Below are 13,765 nucleotides of genomic sequence, written 5' to 3'. Positions count from 1 at the left end.
AGTGATAGAGAGAGGTTAGATTTCGATTTCGAATTTCGATTTTCTTGTTTCGCGGTAGACCCTCAGATTATGATGGATTGTAGTAGTGGCGCCTCCTACATAGAGTTACGCATAATATACCCTATTGTCAATTGTATATATATATATATATATCGTTGTCTTAGTACCCACAACACAAGCCTTATTGACTTACCGTTGGACTGATCAATTTGTGTAAGGATGTCCCTATAATTTTTTTTTTTATTTATCTCTAAAACAAGACCGATTTCAGAAAACTTTGTATGACATTTTCGTCTCTAAATGTGGTCAAGAATACACCTGTAAAATCAGTCGGGTTATTCGAACCAAGGTGTATATGTAATATTTGTTATATTCGTGCACTTTTTGCTATATCTGTTGAAGATCATTTTACCTACCTATAATTATGCCGGATGAAATCGAGTCACTAATTTAAATACCTACGTGCGCTTTAGACTGGCTAGCATGTCGCATCACTTAATGGCATGTTTTGAAGAACATGTAAAAACGAAAGGAAAGCGAAAGAAACAGAAACCCCTAAGAAAGTGAAATATATGTGCCATAGTTAGAAAGAACCTTTTGTATTTAAATGCGACAGATACGAATAAATATCTGTTGTAGGAGTGTAAGAACCTATATATTATTTTCAAATGCTGCCTACGATTCTGTCTAATCTTAAAATCGTATAAAAAGTACTTACGGGATCTATTTTGTTGGCCGATGTGGTACAAGAACAATTTCTATTAGGCTTTTTCGGAACCCTTACAGGACCAGGGCAGCACATTAGCATTTGAGGCTCTCTGGGCAGGTTTACCACGAGCCCGATGGAGGTGCTAAAATCTATCTTGGTAGGACTACCCCACTGACATGGCGTGCGGCTCGAATTATTCGATCCAGATACATTAAGAGGTGATATAACAGAGCCAATAGGAATATCACTTTCGTAACTAGTCTTTTCACATATACTTTCCATATTTCGTTCAACCTCAAATTCTTTTTCTTTTAGAGTTTGAATAAAACTGTAAAAAAAAGACTATTAATTGACTATAAACATTAATAATACGTAGAGGAATGATTTTCCACATTAACGGACACGTAGTACTAAAAATTCGTATCGGCATAAACCGTGACGTTTATTTCAAGCGGTATGTAATAATTCAAATCGCCTTGAACCATATGTAATTAAATGCTACCATTAGGTATTATAATGTACAACTGCACTTCAACGTAATTTCTTGCTCGTCCTCTGACCCGCATCAATTTTGATCAGCTATTATATTTATCAGACTCGCGTGACTTTCAGCGCACTGTGTGCAGACTTTACCGTGAACTCATTAAAGTACCAAGAACACCGCGTGTCCTTCTTTTATAGAGCTTTCTTATATGTAAACAAAATCACCTTTTTGGCTCTCAAGCTAAACCTAAACAAATAACCATCCAGAAAACCAACAAGTTAAAGAGGAAGAAGTGTAAATTCCACAATTAGCTAGGTAGTCTAGGTACTCGTAGTTACTTAGACGACCGGCCTGGCCTATTTATGTTTGGCCTAGTTACTTAGACGACCGGCCTGGCTTCATCAGCTTTATAGGTAGGGAACCCACTATCCCTGCCTATAAAGCTGATGATCCTGGGTTCGAATCCCAGTAAGGGCATGTATTTGTGTGATGAGCACAGATATTTGTTCCTGAGTCATAGATGTTTTCTATGTATTAATGTATTTGTATATTATATATATCATTGAGTACCCACAACACAAGCCTTCTTGAGCTTACCGTAGGACTTAGTCAATGTGTGTAAGTATGTCCATATAATAATTATTTATTTATTTACTTGAATAAGCTGTCGGCACTACGGTGGCCGAGCTGCTGCCAGGCCAGGAGGGCGCAGCAAAGGTTGCGCGCATCTGGAGACACCAGAGCCTTCGCATCGTGCGCCTCGTCCAACCGCTCTTCTGCTTCTCGCAACGCTACCTGTCCAGTCAATTATATTTTAGATTGTTGTGTTCACAGAATACAATTTGACTTGCTAAAATACTATTTACAGCATTTTTAATAATAATCAATTAATCATTTTGAAAATTACTAAGCCGGGAAGTATAGTCTTAAGTTATATTTTAAAGAATTACAGTGAGGAAAGGGGTCATAAATCTTTTCATTTGAGTAAAATATCATTTCAATGGTATTTTAACAGAGTGTGATATGTATATTTGATATGATGGTATACATGCATTATTAAGTTTTGATTTCAGGTTGTATTTTGCCACTCAATGTTCAATTTATGTATTTACATTTTGAGTTAAACAACAAGGCTCCTAATACAAATACTTTATAAGCCTATAGGCTAACGTACTTTCATATATTCATTTCATAAACTTACAACTAAATACTATTTATTAGACGACAGAACGGCGTAGCTCTGTTGAATCCATTAAAATAATTTAAGCGCTAATGGGTTAAAATCTGTTTTAATAATAGAGCATCAAACCAATAAAGGGTTAATCAAACGTATTAGCTTGTGGTATTATTATAAACCTGTTAAATTTCAAGATAAAAATGTTACGACTTACTTAGTAACTGAAATATATACTGCCAGACCACCCTTTGATTCTGCATGTTAACTTAATTGATTTGCCTTAAAGTTGACAAGTACAGAATACCATAAAGCATTAAGCACGTCTTTGTACGATGTGCCTTCTGTACAGGAAAGGTTAAATATATAAAGGTGAACGCAACAGCCAGCGCCTTAAATTCCCAACGTCTCTGACGCGGTCTTGCTCCGGTTGCGGAAAGCTTTTCCCAGGAGCAGGCGCCTTTCAATTGAAATGCAGTCTTTGTTTCAGGTAAATATTACGGACATTTTTATAACCTTGTAACCAATACGAGTATAATAATTAGCATTGGAAATGATGACGATCATCGGAATGTTGTAATAATTTTTTGTCAATACCTACAGCATATATATATATTTTTATTGGTTACGTATGTACGAAGTTCATGGTGGGGGTAAGTATAGCGATCGCAGCGTATGCGGTGGTGAAAATTGGAACTGACCAAGGATAGCATCTTAAACATTTCGTACAAGTTATAAGGCTCGAAATGGAATTTTAATTTACTATTACTCCTGAAATCTTCATTTAAATTGTATGGTGTAAGAGACCATTGTAATTTGTATGAAATATACGTTATTAGTTTGACAATTACTAATACTGTATCCGTGCAAATGGCTTCCAAAATGCCACATATTATGTGATCTTTTTCTAGAAGTTAAGAATGGGTGTAATAATTTATCTTTGAAAGATAGGCATTCACCATCGCGTACTTTTTTGTAGACCCATGAGAGAGAGACAACCCCACCATACATTGTGTTCTTATAGGTCAAACGGATTTATGGATATTTCAACCTATTTACACAATACTTAACAAGTTATATACCTAAAGCTTCCTCAAAAATCACTCTATTGATAGTTGAAAGTTATATGAAAATCCATTCAGCAGCTTTTAGTTTTGGAGTTGTTTTACAAGATCTAGTTTTCCCCTAGATTTGCGGATGCTAGGTTGCGTGACAGTCGTGCACATAGTGAATAGCCTACTTACCCAAACACACTCTCATGCATATAACTTAAATAGAGACAGCTTAATAATTATTGTAACACAAGGGAATCAATTAAACTTCAGACTAATTCCCATACATCGGGGTTTTCGGTCCGGGAATTATTTCGTTTAGTCGACTATGGTCTATATGGAGAAAATACTAAATATACGAGTAAAAATGTTTTATTCCGTCGGAATCTTTTTATACCGTGATATAAAAATGCCCATATATGTATAACATATTATACCCTTTTATCATTATTATTTCTATCCTATTACCTTAAATTAGTATACTATCTCGACTGAATGTGTGTTAGTTTTTATTCATTTTGAAATTTTAATATTTTACAAATGTACTTATTATTATAAGATCGTACCTTTATGATTCATAAGTTTTTAATGTACCTTTACCATTGTCCATGTACCTATTATGAAGCAAAATAAAATTCTGATTCTGACTCTCCTTAAATATAAAATAATATTATTAAATAATAAATATTTTATAAAGTACATTCTGTTTTTAAGGAAATATACCTTCTCTTTGGCTAATGTCAAACATTTCTGCGGTGAAAACCTGTCCTTAACTATTTAAGTTCTTTTTTTAATTTACCCATATGCGGCACTAATTAATAAATGAGGGTACTAAGTACTTTGTTAAAATTCAGCAAAAACATCAATTAAAAGTATAAACCACGGTATATTACTTAAGTAAATTAAATACTTAATATTTGCGGAAAGATCAAGAAACAATTGTTTTTGGCAAAGATAATTCTCTTTGAACAAATACATTATAAGTCTCTCTCGTCTAAGCCTCATCGGCCTTGACGCAAATTTCAGCTAGCTAACTAATGAGCACCCTTGCTTACAAGATAAAGTGTAATGGAGGTTATATTATAAATGAAGAGAAGGATTTTATTAACTTTATAGTTTATTATAAGTAATATGTATAATCCATATCAATGGGTATCATTTGATATCTAAAATAATATCATATTCCTCTATATAAAATATGAGAATGCTCGCTAAAAGTTTAAGTTCCGTCCTGCAGGCATACACAAACTAATATATAAGTTCAGAAGCACTATGACTTTGGAAGATCTGTCCAAGAATGGAAGAAAACTTTTCCGACAAATACAGAGAAATAAAAAAAAAACATGTAACCGAAAGACCTATAAAAACAGAAAAGAAACAGAAAAGCAAGTGGTATTAGTTAGAAAATGGACATTAAACTGTATGATCATGTACCTACTTACCGACCAAGAAAAAATAATGTAGGATATAATAATGGACGACGAAACGTACTGCAAACTAGACTTTAAATCACTGCTCGGACCTCAGTATGTTTCCTTACCCGCTGGTAGAGAAGTTTCTCAAAAGTTTTAGGTCATCAGTGTTGAGAAATTTGGTAAAAAGATACTAGTTTGAAACATAACAGGTGAGTCGGCTATCTATTTAAAGTCCCGTGACTCCCCTCTACCCTCAGCCCTCACACTGGCGTTGCCTTTAAGCTATCTTAGACGTCGCTTTTAGTGGCGGCCTATCTTGTGGGAACAAGTCACGGTCTGTCGGAAATAAGATTGTTTACCATTTTATTAGGCAGGCATCCAGATTTATATCCTTTCGCCTAGTATTTTGCCCATTGCTTTCATTCAATAGCATAGTTCATTTTAGATTACATCAACTCTCAATAGTCCTTACACTCTGGCGCGTGCTGCCTCTGCATGCGTTCCATGACATGGGCAAATACCCCTTACATTTCATTTCAATTAAGTGTCAAAAGAACCTCTACGTGTTGGTATCGGCTTTGTGTATGCCTTTTATTGTTCAGTGATGGGTAAACATATATACCTTATTCATGTGAGCTAGGATACGTGAAAATTAAGGTCCTGTAATTACGGTACAAGAAAACAAACGCGTTCAATGCGCTTGAGTGGAATAGCTAACATACTTAAATATAGAATTAAAACGCTTCAGATACTACCAGCTAATGGCGCCGGCAGTCTGACAGGAAAGAAGAAAGTGGAACTTGTTTCTTATAATATACAGAATGTATGAATCGTATGATTGTAAAGGAATAATGCACATTTAAATAATTACAGATTCACCAAAAGGTTCAAATCAATGTTTTCTGACCATTTTTTTAGGTAAGATACAACCTGTTACCCTGTTAGGGTTATGAGTATTAATGGATATTGCTCTATCGAAACTTTTCTAGCAATAACTATTAAGGCGCTCTTATAGACAGATTTTAGGTTTTTGAGGGGGTGAAGCAGACGAAGTGGTAAAGCAGACAGGCGGGCGCCCCGCGCGCCGCGCTCGCAGCAAGCCTACGTCCTTATTCTGACGCCATCCGTATTCTGGTTTGTTAGTTCTGGGATCTTTTCCGGAAATTTATATTGATTATGATTTAAACTTAATGAAATTAAAATTTTGATAGTTCTATATAAGTAATACTAGAGTATACCGCGGCAAATTGAGAACCTAGTAAAATGATACCAAATGTTTTGTGTCGAAATAATATTACTTACTAATTCAGACAAAAGTTACAACTGTCTGCTTTAAATCATATATAGATACCTATTCAAAACTTAGTTGACCTTAAAAATGCAATAGAAGTCAATTTCGGGCAAGTAGTGAAAAAAGGAAGAATACTAGCAAAGCTAAGTAATTTGTGGAAGTGAACGTAAAAAGGTAGCATGTTTTTGCTGGTATTGAGATAACTGAAAACATAAGCATAAGGTATGCACAAGCATATGTGTAGCTCCAAAAAGTAGATAAATTATGCTATCTTCTCAAAAAAGAACCAAGACTCTAACTGTAACGACTATTTCTATATTATTTTTAGAATTGACTACAATGAAGACGATTATAAATTTTAAATGCAAAAGTCGAGAAAACTGCTATTATTATTTATTATTTAAAGTTTATAATGGCAAAAATGCACTTATAATACTACTACTACTTCGAAGTTATATAGTAATGAGTATAATTGACTGACTTTAATTAATGTCTAATAAAGAATCAGTCTGTTGTCTGTCTACTCTGTCTGTAATCAAATATTACAAGTATATTTGACCCACTGAGGTTTCAGATGAAGTTGAAAATCTGCATACATATGTAAGTAGGGTGACAATGAAATATTATGGTACCATCGAGCTGATCTGATGCATGAGAGAGGAGGTGGCCATAGGAACTCTGTGTCAAAATATCGCAACCAAATTGCGTTTGAGGTTGTTAGAATTGTCTCAATGAGTATTATTTTCCTTTGGAAAGAAGTACAGTTAAGACCTGTTCCTTAAAGTTAATTAACATACAAAACTTTCCGATGAACAAAATTATTTTATCGTCAACTATGTTATTTATCCCTTCAAGTGGTGGCCCACCACTCACGGGTCGATGCGATAGCCAGAAAGCTGTCGGCCAACAGAGGGTGGTTAGTGAGGTGTTGCCATATTTAGCGGCAAAATTAAAGGCTTTGAAGTATATTTACGCTCTTCTAGCGCCCAAAAGTAGCTAGCAAGTTAGACAAGGAAAACATACATACACACGCTTGTTAACGCTTGGTTGCTAAGGACCGTTCATCCGGGATCGAACGCCTAGGTCGAGTTCTGTCTTGATTTTTAAAGAGGTTATTTTGTAAATACACGGTACCCTCGAGGAAAAGGAAAAATATTAACAGTATATTCCGGATCGTATTTAGAGGCAAAAATTTCATATAAACATTTTTAAATCGCCTAGTTTCAGAGTTAATACCAATTAAAAAATATATTTTTCGTTGTGTATTAGTGCATAACGCCTTTTTGATGGCTATGTCACTAGTCGCCACTTTGGGACCTAGTCTAGACTACCTTCTTGACAGATATCAAAGTCACAAGGTACCATTTGAATAGACTAATTTTACGTATAAAAAAATGTACCAATTTATATTAATCCATAAATTTTCCAAGAACATGAACTTAATGTTTAAAAACATACAAAAAGTAACAAAAAAAACATGTGGCGAAATGCATAAATATTACAATAATTTAACAACAACAAGGACAACTTCAACAGAAGGACATGATGTCACGATCCTCAGCATTGAGGGACCAAGAAGAAGAAGACAATAATTTAATTGTTCTATTCGAATAGCGTATTTAGTGCTTATTCTAACGATATATGCTTCAATATACATATATACTTTTATACATAGATAAGCTTAAATAGTTGAATTTGTAATATTCTCTAAATCCGCGCTGAACACCCGACGGGGCCCCGCCACGTGACTACTTTTTACGTTTTGGCTTCTGCCACTTGAAGGGATATACTATAGGCCTTGACTAGTGATTCATTTCAAAATAAACTATTTTAATATATACATATTACACATAAGCACCCTAATGCAAAAATGAAGAAAATATATTTTGCGAAACTTTCGATCGATTTTTCCACTTATATTTTGTATTGGCAGGAAAAATAGTAAAAGCATATCACAAAGACATAACAAGGTCCAAGGTTTTAAAGAAGAAGGTAAAATTGGCTGAGATCTGAAATTGACGGCAGAGTGTCATCGAAATGTATACTTGAAAAAAGAAATATAATGTCACCAGTTTTCATTTCATACAAAACTGAAATAGCATGGTATAAAAGTATTATACCAAACCTTTACAAAGGACTTTATGTTTAACATTATCAAAAATGGAATTTAGTGACATTTTTGAATTTACAGAATAATTAACCAGTGAAATAAAAATATTGGCGAGAGGTACAAATATATACGAACTTCCGAACCGAGTACTTGCAAAATTTTGAATGGAATTTGAAGGGTAAATATCACTCCTGCTCACCTTACAAAATAAAATAGTTGATAAATGTTGTAAATAAAGTCTTAAGTGTATACCATATGAAAGTTAATAAACCAGAAATACCAAACAAATTCAACACTTATAACATAAACTATTACAGCCATTTGAGCACTTCCACAAAAACGTGAAATGGTACCTTTCACTAAGCACTATTTAAATCCCACATATTTAAATCCAGTATATCTCCTGCATCCTGTATGTGTTAAAAATGAAGCTGTTCCAATATAATGACTTATATAAAATAAACAAGCGGATTAATTTTATTTGTTTACGTTTAAAAATAGGTATTCAATTTGATTATTACTGTAATAGCCATTTAAAATATTATTTTACCCAAATTGATAATTAAAAGTAGGTACCCCCCACGAAATAAGTACTACTGAATTTTATACTTAGCAGTGTTTTTTAAAATGTACATGTATTTTACCTTCCTCGTATTAAAAATTAAAAGTAGAGTGTTTAACTCGGGTGCAAGGCACCATTTCACCCTTTGGTTAATCGTGGCTGAATGCCGGATGATGCGTGTGTAAAACTTGTCAAAAAACATAATACGACGGACGGATGTCTGAAATGTCACCGTATTTAGGAATCAAGTAGCTTAAACTTTAGTTTTTCTTCGTAAGTGTGATGAAAACATTGTGTGTATAACATATTTGTGTATTTATAGTGTGATTATTCATTTTATGTAACGTCCGCTAAACTAGCGCAGGTCCGACGCTGACAGTGGTCACGGGCGTACTGGCGTACTGACGGTATTGCCGCGCAGGGTAACGTTTAGTAGACAAAACGTTGAATTCATAATTATGAATGAAAAATTTAACGCATCGATAAACTGACAAGCAAAATGTTAGAGTTACTTAAAAGCTATTGAATGAAGTAAATTTCATATTGATATTCATCATAGTACTTCTAAAATATCGAAATAAATACAGTTTTAAGCATATTTTTAAAGCAAAAATCTATCGAGAAAAAGATGAGCCATCGTGTTTCTGACAAGCATACGGCTAGTTCAAAGACTGAAGTTATACATACTAGAAAATAATCGATGAAATCCTTGTACAAGCCTGTAAATATCGATTTAAAAATAGCGCATTTTACTATACACCGCGCCTTAATATATATATCTTATACCTTTAAACGAGCAATTCTTGTATATATATATATATTTCTGTGATCTCGGAAACGGCTCTAACGATTTCGCTGAAATTTGGTATATGGGGGTTTTTGAGGGTATACAATCGATCTAGATTAGTATTATGTTTGGGAAAACGCGTGTTTTCGAGTTTTCATGCGTTTTTCTTTCGACGCAGAATATGGTCGCTAATTTCGTGTTGCCGGCCACTGTCCGTCTGGTCCAGCGGGTTAAGACGCGGACGGCTAGAAACGAGTGTTACGGGTTCGAATCTCGCCCGGTGATTAACTTTTTTTTTTATATGTTCAAGTTTATATATAATTTTTTTAATTTTTATTGTTTTAGACAAGTTTAATTTAGTAAAAAATGTAGTTAAGATTACCACCATATTACAATAAATAGTTATAACCGAGCAAAGCTCGGTCGCCCAGGTACTATATATATATATGTATATATATATATATATATATATATATATATATATATATATATATAACCCCCTACGCATTATGCCAAAATTGCCTTATATCATTTTCGAAAAGAACTGATGATTTTCAAACTGCTGGATCGATTTTTATCAAAAATAGCTAAGAACCACCGCAAGGAAACTTGCTTTCACATAAAAAAACCGCATCTATAACGGTCCATCCATTGAAGACCTTCCAGGGCACTATGTCCAAAGGTCAAAACGTCCAAGAAGTCAATATGTCCAAGGGTCAAAACGTCCAAGGAGTCAACACATCCAAAGGTCATAACGTCCAAGGAGTTAATATACCCAAGGTGTCAAAATGTCCAAGGGTCAAAACGTCCAAGGAGTTAACAGGTCCAAGGATCAAAACATCCAAGGAGTCAATATGTCCAAGGTGTCAAAATGTCCAAGAGTCAAAACGTCCAAGGAGTCAACAGGTCCAAGGGTCAAAACATCCAAGGAGTCAAAACTTCTATATTTTGACCCTTAGACATTTTGGCACTTGGATATATTTACTAATTGGACTTGTTGACTCCTTGGACATATTGATATTGACTCTTTAGACATTGTGACTCCTTAGACATATTGATTACTTGGACGTTTTGACCATTGGACATTGTGATTCTTTGGACATATTGATTACTTGGACGTTTTGACCCTTGGACATCTTGATTCCTTGGACATATTGACTGTTTGGACACATTGGCACTTGGATATATTGACTCTTTGGACATTTTGACACTTGGGCATATTGACTCTTTGGACGTTTTAACTCCTTGGGCAAATTTACTCTTTGGACGGTTTGACCTTTGTACGTGTTGACTCCTTGGACATATTGACTCCTTGGACGTTTTGACCCTTGGACATATTGACTCCTTGGAGGTTTTGACCTTTGGACATAGTGCCCTGGAAGGATTGAAGAGCTTCGATGCCACAGACAGACAGACACTGGCGTCAAACATATAACTTTTTGTGTTGGGAGTTAAAAACGAGCGGTGGTTAATCGAACTCTTCAATCATTAACTTAGGCTTTGTTGTCCTTAACTTTGGGCAGGTCCGCGGGAGAGACATCATGAGCATTATTGCTGTATGTATACACGGTGCTCACGAGGAACCCGAAAGATATTAACCACGTACTTCTGAGGCCAATCGAAGGAAAAAATGTTATATGAGTTTCAGTAAATTTCGCCAAAATTATTTTTTTGTATTTTTTTCTCAAATTTTGAACGTATTTGTACATAAAAAGTTAGTATTATGGTAAAACTGGCACTGACTTTTTTTTTGTAAAAACTAGTTCTTGCAAAGGTTACTTGTCACTTTTTGACATTTATCAATAAGGATATTTAGATTACGCCGCATAATGGCATCATCGCGATCAAAATGGCGTTTTGCACTAAGTTACGATAAGAAGAAGTTTTTTTTTACATTGGTATTAACTCTGAAACTAGGCGAAATCCAGAAATGTTTATATGATATTTTAGTCTCTAAATGTAAAAATCTTTCGGTTTCCTCATGTTACACCGTGTATACCGTCAGCATCAAAAGTAAAGTATCAATCTAATAAAGTACCTATCTACCATTCTCTATTAGCTTAATATAAAGAATCTCTATATGTAGAACAATTATACTGCATCAGATAGTTTTGACCGCATACTGTAGAGATATATCACTATTTGGAAAAGTATTCGAAGGTGCCAGAGACTTTTGGCCCCTTTTTTCTCCACTAACTTTGATGCTGACAGTGCCACCCAAGTATCGGTGCCAACATTTTTTTTTTAATATTTAGCACAAACGCTTCGCCTGGCATTGGCTCTGCATCATTTCAGCTCTGTCCCCCCGTGAGTGTATTGAAATAATAAATTACACTACCCGTGTGAATCCTTTCGGCTTAGGCTTTCATCACGATAAATTTCATCGAGATAAGTTGAGTAATTTATCCACTAAAATAATATAGGTATGGAAAAATTCTTGACTAACTCGTACCTTCAAGTCAATTCCAGGATTACTTTTCAGTGCTTTTGATATATTCCAGTTGATCAGTGTTTTCAACGATGGCGTTTTTGTAGTTACTATTTGTATATCCTTCTTTTCTTTGCAATCTAGATCATCATAGTTCTGGAAAAAAATGCACGCAAACATATTATGTGAACGGAGGCAACGTGCGTGCCATGAAATCTAGTGAATAAGTGTGCCGCTGTAAGAGAAAACCGATCAAGTGTGAGCCGGACTCGCGCACCGAGGGTGCCGTACAAACGTACCTATGTAAATAGCCCGATTCCCGATACTCTAACGAAAAGATAAACTTTACGGAGGAACATAGTTTTCCGTTGGAAAACTGTTGTCGCCATACAGCGACATAGGTCGCGCTCATTTTACCAAGTGCTAATATTTTTATAATCGCAAGAAAGTAATGATTGTGGTGACCTCCTTTTAATACTATAAACAACAAATTCTTGAGATTAGCGGCCTTACATGGCGCAATTAAAATTGTGATATATTATTCAATCTGCCAGAATTGATTCATAACTTTTGGTACGTACTACCTAACCTTACGTAACCTTCTCAATCAAAAGAGCTTAAGGTCTATTTATCTAATCATAGTACAAAATGTTTGATGTACATATGTATCAAGCATGAGTAAAAAGTATGCAAATGAAACCTCGACAAAAGTTAAAATAAGAGTAGCGCTGATAATGTCACATCCACACATGAAGCATCTTGTGTGCGGTGTTACGTTCTCGTCCCACGGTGCACTACCTGTGTATAATTGACCGAGTGAACTGGTTTCGAACATAAAACCGCAAAGGACTCACTCACCGGCAGATTTACTGCATTGCGCTTACTGTCCATTGTCAAGTACTATATTTGCTGACGTCTTTTCCCATTGGATTCACGGATATATATTTTTTAATTGTGCGCTTGCTATTTCTAGAAGGGCATTACTAATACCCCAGTAATTTGCCCCGCATACATTCATACGTAATGATTTTTTATCTAATGACGGTTACACGTTCCTTACGTTTTCTATTATACAAAATTATTCGTTTGAGACTAAAACTTTAGGATGCCATGATGAGTGACGTTTTTATGATGTACCTATTAAAAAGAAAACTAAACAGCCGCCACGGTTTAAATTTGTTCTTACCAGCCTTCGTTTTGCCATAAGAAGTTTCTATTGGATGAGACGTGGGGGGGGGGGGGGGGAGACCGTGTAGGAGCTAACTTAGCTTAGCTTCTGCCTACTTCTAAAAAGTCCTACGGCCGCAAAATGAAATGAAATCATGAAATGATCATATATGTGTCCTTTCCATCAAAATGTCCCACTTTGTCGCTTGCCATAAGGACACTTTGACAGGTTATTCGTATAAAGATACAAGCTAATCTCTTCCTTAAAGTGGGACCTTTTACTAGACTTCGACAAATATATGGGATCCTTTTTGAAAGCAATCCTACAATTAAGTATGTTCAAATTGTTGTTAATGAATTAACATTTGATGGTGTAATAACAACAGTTTTAACAAATTAGACGGATATGATCATTGATCATAATTGTAGGATTGCTTTCAATAGGGTTGTTTCCAATTTTTTGAAACGCTTGTTCTAAATTAACTAAAAGTTGCCCTAAAATTCAACTTTTATACTAAAAACGGCTTTAAATATGTTAAATTAACAAAATATATTTTGACAGATGCTTTCGCGCCCAAAACGCTCT

At 34.9% G+C, this 13,765-nt stretch overlaps 1 protein-coding gene across 1 annotated transcript in view; it reads right to left on the bottom strand.

Annotated features, from left to right (window-relative positions):
• The window catches only part of LOC133530110 (uncharacterized), a 63,161-nt gene extending 49,964 nt beyond the window's left edge, over positions 1-13,197 (bottom strand). The window contains exons 1-5 of the mRNA XM_061867947.1: positions 12,871-13,197; positions 12,037-12,168; positions 1,849-1,988; positions 1,418-1,439; positions 719-1,051 (exon numbers count right to left, since the gene is read on the bottom strand). Of these exons, the coding sequence (XP_061723931.1) occupies positions 719-1,051; positions 1,418-1,439; positions 1,849-1,988; positions 12,037-12,168; positions 12,871-12,903 (660 nt within the window). The 5' untranslated portion in view covers positions 12,904-13,197. The remainder of the gene's footprint in view (positions 1-718; positions 1,052-1,417; positions 1,440-1,848; positions 1,989-12,036; positions 12,169-12,870) is intronic.
• Between the last annotated feature and the right edge of the window lie 568 nt (positions 13,198-13,765).

Source organism: Cydia pomonella, chromosome 1 (genome assembly GCF_033807575.1).
Source record: "Cydia pomonella isolate Wapato2018A chromosome 1, ilCydPomo1, whole genome shotgun sequence".
NCBI lineage: Eukaryota > Metazoa > Arthropoda > Insecta > Lepidoptera > Tortricidae > Cydia > Cydia pomonella.
The sequence above is the reverse complement of the archived record's forward strand: the minus strand, read 5'-3'. Positions and strand labels throughout refer to the sequence as shown.